Here is a 14,296-nt window from a genome sequence, read left to right on the forward strand (position 1 = left end):
AGGGAAGTATTATCCCCATTTTACAGAGGCCTTATTGGAAATCCTGGGAGGTATTTGGGGGAATAACTCCCATTGATTTCATAAGAGTTATGTGCCTAAATATCTTTGAGGATCTGGGCTTAAGTGACTTGTCCAAAGTCACACAGAAGTTGTGATGAAGCAGGTAAATCAACCCCAGGTCTCACAAGTCCCTAAGTTAGTGCCCTAACACAGGATCATTCTTCTTCTCTTTTTGTATACTGTGAAACAACAAACATTTGTACGAGAAGACAAACTAGAACAGCAGCAATAATCTCCATGGCCCAAATATTTACATAGAATTTAGGCATAATCAAAATTAAGGCTACCAATATTATACCTTCCAGAATACAGCAAAGATGTCAAATGCACAGTAAGTACCAAACATTATTTATAGTCACTAAATGTATCTATTTGGTTCTAGGGGGAGAGAACATAAACTTAGCCACCAGTCTCTCTTTTATCTATTGGCAACTTTCTGATATACTATACTAACATTTTGGGATTTTTAAAAAATATAAAATAAATACTGTATTATGTGTGATTAAGACCCCTAAACAAAAACATTTCTTAGTAATGCAGTGTGAATTAAAGGATAATTTTTTTGGTATACAAAGATATTCCACAAGTGTATCCTTGAGCAGGTCACTTAACATCTTGCTGAACTGTCCTCAGTACTTTGATATCTTCAGATGAAAAGAAATATATAAGAACTTCTCAGACAAGTTGGTTTCCTAATACAACAAGCAGGTTCCATGATATAGAAAGGAAGTGGCTTCCTGGTGCCCCCCACAAGTATTTTAACGTGCTTAGACATCTTAGGTAAGCGTTTATACCCATTTTACAGAAAGGTAAACTGCGGCAGAGAAGCGATGAGCCAAAGTCACAGAAACCAGCAGCAGAGCTCGGTATAAAACCCAGCAGCCTCGATGCTAAACCCTGTGCCCTTCCCACTGGGGTCCAGGGCGTGGGGTGACTGTGGGGCTGGGGCACAGTTACACCCTCCCCAATGCCTGTGTGTTAGGGGAGTTACACCCTCCCCGGCCTGGCTCACAGGGGAGATCACACCCCCGCCAATGCCCATGGAGGCTGTGCGGGCACCCCGCCTACACCCCTCAAGTTACCCGTGCCTCTGAGGAGGGGATGGGGTCAGGCCCCAAGCTAGCGGGGTGCGATGCCCAGAGACACCCACCCTCCCCAAACAGAGAGAGGGGAATCCTGAGAGAACAGACGCCTCCCTCCCGCAACCAATCAGGTGCCTGGCTGGCGGTCCCGTGGCGGCGGTTGGCGCGGCGCCGGCCGTTGACTCTCGTTTGTAACCAATCGGCGCGGGCGGCTCCGGCTGCCTCGGCCTGGGCTCCTCCTCCTGTGACCGCGGGGCCGGGGAGCCGCCGCGGGCGCCATTTCCTCAGCGCCCCCGCGGCGGCGCGGCTGCATCAGTGCTGACGTGGAGGCGACGTGCGGCTCCGCCCGGCCCAATCCCCCCCCACCCCCCTGTGACGGGGGCATCACGTACAGGGCGGCGGGTGAGTGCGGGAGGGGGCGGGGACACGTGTGTCTGTGTGTGCGCGCAGCCCGACCCCTTGCCGGCCGGGGGTGGGGGGAGAGGCCTGGCGAGGGAGACAAGCTGTGGGGTGCGGAGAGGAGGGAGGCATGAGGGCAGGCATGGCCGCGAGAGGAGAGGGCGGGAGCGGCCGCCCTGGCTCTGTGTGTGTGTGAGAGAGAGAGCGAGACGCGCTGTGTGTGCCCCCCTCCCCCCAGTCCCCGGGGGGCTCCGTCCGGAGGGGTTTGTTTACCCAGCCGCCTGCCCCTCCGTAGAGGGTGCGATTCAGCCGAGCAGCTCGGCTCCCCACCGCCGCACTCCCGGGCCCACAGGTGCCTTTCTCCGAATCTCTGGGCTTCGCTCCCTCCCCTTTAAACACCCTCTGTCAGCAGGTCAGTTTCACGGCGATAGGGTGCAGGCGCTTCAGTCTGGTGGGGGGAGGTTCATCTTCACATCACCCGGGGAGGCCGGGAATGGGAAAGTGCTGCTCTTACTCCTGAGGATCGGGGGCGCGGAGAGACTGAGGGTGGGTTCCCCAAAGGGATTTAGACACCGCTGAGCATCACAGCACCTAACATTTAGGTACCTAGAAAATTACAGGAACAACAACGCCAGCCCCAAAGCGGAGTCCCGCGCCTGGACTCCCACTAGGATACACGAGGGGAGAGAGGCGCCCTAGGATGCGACCCACAAACGCCAGCCAGCTAGAGCAAGAGCCGCCTAAGCGAGCCCGGCCAGAGGGGCATGTGCTAACCCCATCCCTGCTCAGCGAGCGAGGCACCTCCTAAGGCCGTATCTAGAAATCTTACAGGGGCACAGCTGCAGCTCCCCTGGAGTAGCGACAGTAGCGGAGACACTGATTACCGTGACGAAAGAGGTTTTCCCGTCACTGTAGTAAATGCACCCCTTCGAGAGGTGGTAGTTATGTCAATGGAAGAATTTTTCCACTGACCTAGCAGCATGTGCGTTGGGGGAGAGGAGGTGTTAGGTCAACCTACTATTTCGCACAGCATGAAATTTCTTACAGCCCTAAGCAATGTGTGTAGACCAGGCGTAAGTCAGACTCCTCCCTGCAGATCAATCTCTGTTTATCAGCCCATGAAGGGAAACCAACTGTCAGGGCTCACTGCCTAACCTGTTGCTTGAAGAAATAAGTTAGGTGCCTGCTTCACTCCACACAAATGGCCAGAGGAAGTGGTGTCCCCAACCGTATAACTTTCATCCCAGTGTTAAAAGAAAAGGAATACTTGTGGCACCTTAGAGACTAACAAATTTATTTGAGCATAAGCTTTCGTGAGCTACAGCTCACTTCATCGGTTGCATTAACCTCACTTCATCGGATGCATTAATGCATCCGATGAAGTGAGCTGTAGCTCACGAAAGCTTATGCTCAAATAAATTTGTTAGTCTCTAAGATGCCACAAGTACTCCTTTTTTTTCTTGCGGATACAGACTAACACGGCTGCTATTCTGATCCCAGTGTTAGAGCACTTGCCTGGGATGTGGGAGATTGAGGTTCAATACCAGCCCTCTCTGCTCAGGAGAGTGTTCTAACCACTGAACTGTGGGAATTTTCTGATGTGGGGCTCCCTTAGTGTCTCCTGTTGAAGCTGTTCCCCTATGGATAAATAATGTAAGAGTGATTGGAGCCAGGGGACTGGGCTGAAATCTCCCCCTCTCAGGTGGACGCCCTAATCACGGCATTTCAGTGTCATTCTCTCTTTGGTTTGTTATTGAGAGAGAGAAGAGAGTTATTCCCACGTTGTAGCATGGAGCAATAACAGAGTCCATGCTGATGTAAAGGGTTAGCCTTGTATGCCCTGGCACACGACATGTGTACAACTGGCAGCAGGCCGCGAGTACTTGGTGTGATGTGTGTGGGAGGGAGCACAGTGTTTGTATAGGGCAGTGGTTCTCAACCAGGGGTACAGAGGCCTGGGGGGGTATACCTAGGTCTTCTGGGGGTACATTAATTCATTTAGATATTTGCCTAGTTTTACAACAGGCTACATAAACACTAATGAAGTGTCAGGGTTCCTTCCCCACTCTGAACTCTAGGGTACAGATGTGGGGACCTGCATGAAAGACCCCCAAAGCTTATTCTTACCAGCTTAGGTTAAAAACTTCCCCAAGGTACAGACTTTGCCTTGTCCTTGAACAGTATGCTGCCACCACCAAGCGTTTTAAACAAAGAGAACAGGGAAAGAGACCACTTGGAGACGTCTTTCCCCAAAATATCCCCTCAAACCCTACACCCCCTTTCCTGCAGGAAGGCTTGATAATAATCCTCACCAATTTGTACAGGTGAACACAGACCCAAACCCTTGGATCTTAAGAACAATGAAAAATCAATCAGGTTCTTAAAAGAAGAATTTTAATTAAAGAAAAGGTAAAAGAAACACCTCTGTAAAATCAGGATGGAAAATACTTTACAGGGTATTCAGATTCAAAACACAGAGGATCCCCCTCTGGGCAAAATCTTAAAGTTACAGAAAACAGGAATAAACCTCCCTCTTAACACAGGGAAAATTCACATAAAACAAAAGATAAACTAATCCGCCTTGCCTAGCTTACCTATACTGGTTGCAATATTGGAGACTTGGATTAGGATGGGTTGGAGAAGATGGATTTCTGTCTGGCCTTTCTCAGACCCAAGAGAGAACAACCACATAAACAAAGAGCACAAACAAAAGCCTTCCCCTCCCCAAGATTTGAAAGTATCTTTTCCCCTTATTGGTCCTTTGGGTCAGGTGCCAGCCAGGTTAGCTGAGCTTCTTAACCCTTTGCAGGTAACAGGATGTTGCCTCTGGCCAGGAGCGATTTTATCGCACTGTATACAGAAAGGTGGTTACCCTTCCCTTTATATTTATGACAGAAAGTCACTACAAACTAAAATTTCGTACAATGATTTGTTTATACTGATCTATGTACTGTACACTGAAATGTAAGTACAAAGTATTCCAATTAATTTATTTTATAATTATATGGTAAAATGAGAAAGTAAGCAATTTTCCAGTATTAGTGTGTTATGACACTTTTGTATTTTTATGTCTGATTTTGTAAGCAAGTAGTTTTTAAGTGAGATGAAACTTGGGGGGACACAAGACAAATCAGACTCCTGAAAGGGATACAGTAGTCTAGAGAGGTTGTGAACCACTGGTATAGAGGGAGTGAGGGCACACTGCCTGCGGGAGGGGCTCAGCAAGGTCCTCTGTGATTAGGGTAGGAGTAACACTGCATATATGCATCAAGAGGGGATGGGGGGCACAAAGGATGGTATTATGTGTGGCAGGTTATGGGGGAAGCACTTTGTGGAAGTGGCTAAGGTAAATTGCAGACTCTCAAGCAATATGTGTGTCTGTGTATTACTGGGGATGCTCCTGTTTTGTATAATATTTCGGGTGAATGGCAATGAGTCACCGTTTTTCTTGGTAGCCTTTCTTGGCAATTCTCTGGGAAGGGATCTGGATGGGCCTGATTCCTTTTAACTAGGTTATAGCCTTGCGGGCAAGGTCAGAGAAGGTCCCTGTGGGATTGATAAGAAACAGGTCTCTTTCCGAAACTTTGAGTCAGTGTCTTGGCTCCAACTCTGCTGTTGTCAAGCTTTTATGCAGGCCTGAGTCCAGTTGTATCTCATGCAGCTGAACAGCTGTTCCAACCAGATCTTCACATTAAACGGTAATCTCATCTACACTGTAACTGTAGATTGAACTCCACTTTGTTCTTTGACACAGCTGTTGCATGTCTAAAAATCACAGCAGGCCTAATATTGAATTTTTCTCACCTGTAGTATTAGGTGAGCAGGTGTGTCCTGAGTGACATGTATCATCTTACCTGCCCTAATACCAGTGACTTCCCCCCCTCCCCCTTTTTGCTAAGATTGTTACAGTCCTCAGAGAAAAGGAATAGAATGGAAAAATGTTGGAATATGGGAGAAGATGAAAAGTGGGGAGTGCTACTAATAATGGAAAGTAATCTGAGAACTACTGTCTTGATATGAAATGAATAGAATGATGCTATTAAATAGAGAGAGCTGCAGGTGGTGCTCAGTTTGCATGACAGATACATGTTCCTGAACACTATTTCTGTCTGGTCCCTGCTTGTTGGCCTGAAGAAAAAATAATGGCCTTGAAATCCATAAAAAAATGGATTCTGAGTTTCCTATCTGCAGCTTTCCCTCAAACACAAGGCCTTGCACTCTATGGATGAAGTTTACAGGGTTGGTAGCCAGAAGAAGAAAACCCTTAAAATGTGTTAAGTTCATCTGACATTTGAAAAATTTGCAAAGGCAGAAAAATGATGCACCCAGTGAGACATCAGTGGAAGTGCTGAATCACATAGCTTATCTGCTTTTTATTTAGTAGCAGTTTCTTTACTACTAAGCAACCTTTGTTGAGAATTTATACATTCTGATATTTTATATCATAAAAGTGTACTGGAATAAACTAAATTATTTTACAGTGGCTCTGTGTATTTAATTAAGGTATCTGATGCTTCAGGTCATACTGAATTCTGGAGCAGTTTGATTACTGGTTATGCAGCTAAATCTCATCAACAAATATTAAAGATTAATTTTTTGTTATAAGGATTTCAAAATTAAAAACAGCATGCAATTATTTTCCTCAAAAGTATTTTGTTAATCTTTATAGGGCTAAGCTTTTTTTTTTTTTAATCAGTCTCCCTTCAGTGGGAAAGAAAAAGTTTCAAAATAAAGGTTCGTGTCTCCAAATTTGAGTGGCATCTGCCTATCTTGCGTCCCATGATTGGAGCCCTGCGCAAAAGGTACAAAATTTGTATCTGCATCCAATCCACGATCCACAAATATGGTCTGTGGATACAAAGTGGATATCTACAGCTTTGCAGGGTTCTAGATATAAAATTTGGATCTACATCTGTCAGGGTTTCCCCTCACACTCTGAACTCTGGGGTACGGATGTGGAGACCCGCATGAAAGACCCCCTAAGATTATATTTTACCATCTTAGGTTAAAACTTCTCTAAGGCACTAATTCCTTAGACTGATATTGCTGCTACCACCAAGTGATTTACACAAAATATTCAGGGAATGGTCACTTGGAATCCCTATCCCCCTAAAATATCTCCACGAGCCCCTTCACCCCCTTTCCTGGGGAGGCTTGAGAATAAACTACCAACCAGTTGTCTTAACAATGTGAGCACAGTCCAGACCTTTTGTCTTCAGGACACTGAAATCAATCAGGTTTTTAAAAGAAGAACTTCATTTATAAAGTAAAAAGTAAAAGAATCACACCTGCAAAATCAGGATGCAAGTTAACTTTACAGGGTACTAAAAAGATTTAAAACAGAGGATCCCTCTGGGCTCAACTTCACAGTTACAAAAACAGGAATGAAACTACCCCTGTAGCATAGGAAAATTCACGGGCCAAAACAAAAGATAACACGTTTCCTTGCCCTACTCACAGTTTCTGTGGTTTTAGATGGATTATTCCAGGTATATTTTCAGGAGATATTGTACCTGCTTGGCTTCTCCCTCCATCCGGAGAGGGAACAACAAACAAATCCTTCCCCCCCAGTACAGTTGCCAAGGATACATAAAGGTTGCTACCCTTCCCCCTATATTTATGACAGCATCTATCCACAAATATGATCTGCGGTTATCCGCATCCATAGATGTAGATATCCGTGGATATCTGCAGATTTGCATGGCTCTACACATGATCAGCTTTCCCTTCTAGCAATGCTACTTCTACTTGGCTTTTATCCAGTAATGCTGCTTCTGTGGCTCATAAGGCTGAGGTTTCTGGGGGAATGAATTTTCTGGCTGTGAAATTTATTTTGGGAGGAAGGGTAGAAGAGGGTTACTTCTGCCTCTCGTTTTTCTCTTTTACATGTCTGACATCTTTATTGACACTGTTTTCAAGCTATTTCCACATATAAAATCTCTTGTCAGTAACACTCTTAATGTACTGGCATTTTCTCATTAATTGAGCAGTATGTCAACATAGTTCTGATATGAGGCCAGTGCCAAACATCCATCCCACAAGCTGAAATAAACTTCAAAAACACTAGATTAAAGAAACTGATACATAAACGAAACAAATCACAATGCAATATAATTTAATATGTTTTCAAACAGTAAAAGCATTTCCGTAGAGGAGTTCAGATTTCCTGACACTCTGAGAAAGTTAAGTACTGCAAATTTAACAGTAAAGACACAGATAAACACATTTCCAAATGCAGAGTGTACCTGTTACTCAAACTGCAAAATCTCAATACTAGGTACACAATAAACAATGTCACAATAAGTTATTACAGTGTCATTAGTGAGACAGAGAAAATAGGCATATATGTTTCCAGCCCTGTGATTTTTCCTCACCATCTCCAGGCAAAAAACCACATACGTTTGCCTTACATTAAATTACAGAATATATTTTCAACCATAATTCATGGAAGTGCAGTCATGTAACTTGTGTGTGTTAATATAAAAATCCTGCCTAATTAATATCAATGTATTGCCTCGTAACTTTTGAAAGGTAATAAGCAACCCAGATGAAAAATGTAACAATCCTATTAATATTTAATATTGAAATAAATCTCATGATATGTAGCTGATTTGTAATTAAACCATGTTTATATAAAATCAATTTTTGAATTTAGGGTTAAGTCCATATGCAAGGCCTATAAAGTTATAATGGTTTGAAAGATCAGTCTTCCTCAAAAAACAAATAGAAACTGTTTATTGTTCCTGATTTTCCAGACCTCTGTCATCAGGTACCACTCCCAAAGCTCCCCATTCCCGGCCAATGGGAGCTGTGGGGGGCGGTGGCTGCAGGCGAGGGCAGCGCACAGAGCCCTCTGCTCCCACACTCCCAGGGGCTGCAGGGACGTGGTGCCAGCTGCTTCCTGGACTGACGCAGGGCCCGTGGCGCCCTGGGGGCATCAATCCTGGGGGACAGATACAAAGCCCTGACGGGCCGGATCTGGCCCACGGGCTGTAATTTGCCCACCCCGATGTAGAGCCTTGTTTTAAATTTAGGAGCAGTGGATCTGCCAATACATTTCCTTTGTCATCGGTGGTTTGCTTCTAATCAAAACTCTGCTTACATTATAGGAAGAAAAAGTCTTCCATTTTGGTAGTGTCTGTACTAAATTAATAACTGTCTGCTTCATGGGTGCTTGATATTGAGAACAGTTTTAATAGTCTTTTGGAAAAACATATCACCTGCCTTGCTATTTTCAGATATGCCAACCAAAATAGGTCTTTTGTCTTGCACTATGTCTTTATATTATGCAGCTGTTATACTGCAACTTTGTTTTTAGTCAGGCCTTTTATACAAGTTTATGTCAAGGGGACTTAAATGGCTATTTACCTTTTTGAAGCTTTGTCTTTTACAGGCCCAAAGTTTCAGGTTTCATTTGACCTTCATACTTGGAGAAGGCAATTTCTGTGCTCAGTTTAACATTTTGTTCAACAAGTGCATGCGTTCACACGCTGTTGACATTTAAATTAATTTCCTCTTGAAAATAATAACAATAATGGCTTGGCCAGAAGTGATGTTTTAGGAGAGCAGTGGTATTAACAAATCTCAGGAATACCAGAAAAAAGACAGTATAAACAATTCTAGTGCTATTTAGCTGTGCTGAAGATTAAAAATAGTAAATCATCTGTCCACCTAAAATCCAGAGTATATTCAGCTGTATCTCTGGAGAATACATTTGAATAGATTCCCATGCTTAGGTGTGGCTAAAGTGTATTTTAATTGTGTTCTGCATCTGAGATTTGCGTTCTAATTTCCCATGAGTTTTAACTAAAATCTAGAGCATAATAAAAATACAGTCTTCTTTCTTGTCATATTTTGTAAGGCTGCAGATATCAGAGAGATACTTTTTTTAATTTTTTAGTTGTCTTCACTATTTACAGCAGTACAGTTTAACTGTACATACATCTAATAACAGACACGTGAACTGAAATTAGTTAAGTGTTTAGCTGTCTATACTACATGAAAGACTTGCCCTTAGAAAGATCAGGAAGGATCATGGAGGTGTCAAAAACAAATGGAATAATACAACTTTTCTGTAGGAGGAGCACCTTCAGCAATCCATAAGGGATTAAGTCCCTATCTGGGAAATAAAAGATACTGTCAAGATTACAGAACTAGATAGGCATTTTCCTCAAACACTTTATTGCTTTTGTTTCAATGATACTTAGAGCAACAAGCAATGACATTCAACAGCTAATGGAGACTGTCTTTTCACCAAAGCGAGAAAAGTGCTACATTTCTAACTAATGGATGTATGGGTCCAGACTTAATATAAATCAAGCCCAAAGCAATAAAGTAGTAAAATTGGAAACATGTCACTTTCTACAGCATGATAGATGATCCTTGCCAAGGGAAGCCAATGGAACATTTTCCGTGGGACGGGGGTAAAATTAGTAATTTTGAACTAAACCTTATCTCTGAGCGACAGACAATCTTGGATATGAAATATGAAGGTATGATTTTGGAGCTGCATCGGGTAAAATAATCAGGATCCTACTCTTAATTCCAGAAGAAAGTTTTAGTGACTATGTTGGTAATGCATACTAACTACATTATTGATCCTGGTATTTAAGCTGTTTTGATCTACGGGGACATCCTTTTGGATGTACATATTAAACAACTAGTGTCCTCAAGGCTGAGTCTCGGGCCATAGTGAAATTTCTGGGAGAAAGACTATTTCTTCCCAGATCGTTGCCTATTACTGTACTGGGTATGTGTATAAGAAGTACAGTAATTCAGCAAGATACTCTTCTCACTTACATGTGCTGTAGGAAGAAGTGGCTGGATACAGTAGGAGATCTTCAGAGTAGCCTATGAGTCAATCCAGAATTGCCCCATTTAAAGTTATACACTCTCCTCTGATTAAGTCCTTGGTGCAAACTGAGCACCAGTGCTCTCAACAGCCAAAGATTTTGACTGTACTATTATTTTAGCTTTATTTCCAGGGGAAAGGAATTCACAAGAAGAAACAGGAATGCAGGAGGTACCATCTGGATAAATATTGAATACTGTATTATTATGGATTGAATTAGAACCGCTGTTGATGTATTAAATAATTTTTCTAACAAACTACACAAAAGATAGACTACTGTAATACATTCCTCATTGTATACACTGACACCATTTGGAAACAAGCTCGTTTAAGAGGAACTTTACTTTAACAGTGTATGAATGCTAGCACTCTGTGAGCTGCAGTAGCTTCCTGAGAATTTTCTGATAGAATTCAAGCTGGCAGTTTTAACCATTAAAGCCATAAATAACTCAAGACCTACTTACTAAGAGACTTACTGAAACCTGAGATCAGCACGGGGGGGGGCTTGAGATGGAAGGAGGCAGGCATTTTTGTGTATTCGGTCAAGATGGTATTCTTAGAGATACGAAAATTACCTGTAATTCTGCTTCTCTGATGATATCTTTTAACTTGATTCCTTCTCAACCATAGTGGAAGACAAACATTTTGATGACTTATTTTGGACATAAATTATGTGTAGTGTTTAAGGAGCTATTTGTTTCTCACTCCAAGAAATAACATTCCAGAGAGTATTGAGATACTAGGAGTTGGCTTGTGCATTAAAAATATGTATGGGTTCTTCAGGGGCCTCAAACCATTGAAACAGGGAGTTCCTGCTTGTCTCACATGATAGCAGAAGACCCAAGAATAGGAACCCTGTCATATTATATCTTCAGAAAAATTAGAACAACAAATAGGTGATTTCCCTTTCCTTGTCTGGTCTTTTCCTGCATTTCCTATAATATTTGGTATGTTTGAACAAGATCTCTCTTTTAATGTCACACTTCTCCTTGAGCCTGCAGTGAAAGCTGTATACTGTTTGTGACATTGGTTTGTTGCTATGGTGATGATTGTGACATCACAACTTCAACATCATAACTTCACTGCAGTGTTCAGTAGGTGAGAAAGTGAGCTGAGGAAAACCAAGCTCTTGTTTTAAACACTCCCACCATCCATTATGAGCAAGTGTGTCAAGAAATATCATGGAAAAACAACTGTAAGGTAATTGTGTTTTTGTGTAGCCGATATATTTGAAAGTTTTCTCCACTAACAGAGTCTTTCGGTTTATGTGTTTCAATTGATGTAATATACCCAAGTGTAGGTTTAAGATTTACAGGATAAAAAATCACAAGAGAGTTGCTGATACCAATTTAAAAATTAAGTGTTAAACATCTGTCATTTGGTTCAAAACAAAATCAATTCAGTGTCCTGAATATGAGATCTTCATGTTTGGAATTACTGTTAGCAAAAGAGACAAAAGTACATAATACAATTATTTTTTGTCTAAAGGAGGATGATATTTCTATTTAGTGGGACAGAACAGTAGGATTTATGTACAATATTTCTGTCAACACTTTTCAGATGTCTCAATATTTTAATAATTTCCTACTCTGGTATATCTCTCCAGTGGCTAATTTATACAAATAGGAATTGAATGAGGTTTTGCTTTCATCACAAAACAAAATAAAACACAATCCAGACATGGTAATCCAGAATAAATATTCACTTGTTAGGTATAATCTTGTGGATCTGATTGTGTCCATTGCAGGATACACAGTATTATGACTATGTAACCTAATTGAATAAAGAAAAGATAAAAATTTCTAACCAATTCTTCCTGGATATCTAATTGTCACTTCCACTTATACTATACTGAATCTATGCACTACTGCTTCTTTTATAGACCTGACTGAATAAATAGTTGCAAGATATTTTTCCCTCAGGGTTCCTCAGAATGGTCCTCTTATTTTTCCCAGTTTCTCTTCTCATCTTCAGTTTCCCCTTGTTTTAATGTTCCTTCCACTCCCCTTCCCCATATGGAAGGGCTGGATAGGTCTCTTCCTGGAATCAGCAGCGCAAGCTAGTATCTGGACATAATGGGTTGCTAGAGAATGAGGCTTTGATTTCCTTACTCAGTGCTGGGAGTATTGCTTACACGCTGCATCTAGTCCTTGCTAGCCAAGAGAGTGAGCTTGATTCCTAATTTACAGGTCATGCATGGCAACACACTGTGATGCTAGGATACTGTTGGGTTGCTCTTTTGTCAGATATTTTAAAGAGCTGAAATTGGGAGTTGAGGAGAAAAATAATTTAATAGAGTTGAAATAAATATCCCGTCTTCAGGTCTGAATTCATTTCCTTGCACTATATTATTTATTTTTAGACAAATGACCATGGAAATGGTTGAATCGCAACAGGATGGAAGTGCAACAGATTCTGTGGCAGAGAGCGATGCTGTTTGCATACAAAATCAGCCAGGCCAAAGTCAGATTCCCCCCATAGCTCAGGTAATTTGACATACAGGAAGCTAAGAAAAACAAATAAAAATGATCATTTATAATTGTTACTTGCTTTTGGGTGAACATGATACTTTTCTACAGTTCATCATTAAATCCCCCTATCCTGTATCAGTCTTTTGTTCTTGGAGTAGTGATTTCATATTAAAAACAATAAAGATATAGTCCCAAACGATGACTGCTGTGTTATGGACATGGCAGAATAAGGGCCACAGATAGTACAGCACATTATTACAGGTTTCAGAGTAACAGCCGTGTTAGTCTGTATTTGCAAAGAGAAAAGGAGTACTTGTGGCACGTTAGAGACTAACCAATTTATTTGAGCATGAGCTTTCGTGAGCTACAGCTCACTTCATCGGATGCATACTGTGGAAAGTGTAGAAGATCTTTTTATACACACAAAGCATGAAAAAATACCTCCCCCCAGCCCACTCTCCTGCTGGTAATAGCTTATCTAAAGTGACCACTCTCCTTACAATGTGTATGATAATCAAGGTGGGCCATTTCCAGCACAAATCCAGGGTTTAACAAGAACGTCTGGGGGGGGGGGGGTTTAGGAAAAAACAAGGGGAAATAGGTTACCTTGCATAATGACTTAGCCACTCCCAGTCTCTATTCAAGCCTACGTTAATTGTATCCAATTTGCAAATGAATTCCAATTCAACAGTCTCTCGCTGGAGTCTGGACTGACCAGAGAGATTGAAGTGTTCTCCGACTGGTTTATGAATGTTATAATTCTATCAGAGGCTCGTTCACCTGCACATCTACCAATGTGATATATGCCATCATGTGCCAGCAATGCCCCTCTGCCGTGTACATTGGTCAAACTGGACAGTCTGTATGTAAAAGAATAAATGGACACAAATCAGATGTCAAGAATTATAACATTCATAAACCAGTCGGAGAACACTTCAATCTCTCTGGTCACGCGATTACAGACATGAAAGTTGCGATATTACAACAAAAAAACTTCAAATCCAGACTCTGTGTATATATAAAGTCTGCTGCAGTTTCCACGGTATGCATCTGATGAAGTGAGCTGTAGCTCACGAAAGCTCATGCTCAAATAAATTGGTTAGTCTCTAAGGTGCCACAAGTCCTCCTTTTCTTTTTGCAAATACAGACTAACACGGCTGTTACTCTGAAACCTGTCATTAATTAAGACAGGCTGATTAGAACACCTGCAGCCAATCAAGAAGCTGCTAGAATCAATTAAGGCAGGCTAATCAGGGCACCTGGATTTTAAAAAGGAGCTCACTTCAGTTTTTGGTGTGCGTGTGAGGAGCTGGGAGCAAGAGGCACTAGGAGCTGAGGGTGAAAACGTGGACTGTTGGAGGACTGAGGTGTACAAGCATTATCAGACACCAGGAGGAAGGTCCTATGGTGAGGATAAAGAAGGTGTTGGGAGG

The 14,296-nt window shown here is 42.2% G+C and overlaps 1 protein-coding gene across 3 annotated transcripts in view; it reads left to right on the forward strand.

Moving 5' to 3' along the window:
* Positions 1–1,395: 1,395 nt before the first annotated feature.
* Positions 1,396–14,296, forward strand: part of CREM (cAMP responsive element modulator) — a 79,587-nt gene continuing 66,686 nt past the window's right edge. The window contains exons 1-2 of one of the 3 annotated variants that reach the window (XM_077808314.1): positions 1,405–1,544; positions 10,514–10,573. Coding sequence is in view for 1 of the 3 variants with exons in the window: in XM_077808311.1 (XP_077664437.1) it covers positions 11,549–11,592; positions 12,755–12,878 (168 nt within the window). In the remaining 2 variants the exon portion in view is untranslated. Of the gene's footprint in view, positions 1,545–10,513; positions 10,574–11,548; positions 11,593–12,754; positions 12,879–14,296 lie in introns of those variants that run through there. The other 2 variants (XM_077808311.1, XM_077808315.1) reach the window with 2 other exon arrangements.

The sequence above is a fragment of the Eretmochelys imbricata genome, chromosome 2, assembly GCF_965152235.1.
Source record: "Eretmochelys imbricata isolate rEreImb1 chromosome 2, rEreImb1.hap1, whole genome shotgun sequence".
Taxonomy (NCBI): domain Eukaryota; kingdom Metazoa; phylum Chordata; order Testudines; family Cheloniidae; genus Eretmochelys; species Eretmochelys imbricata.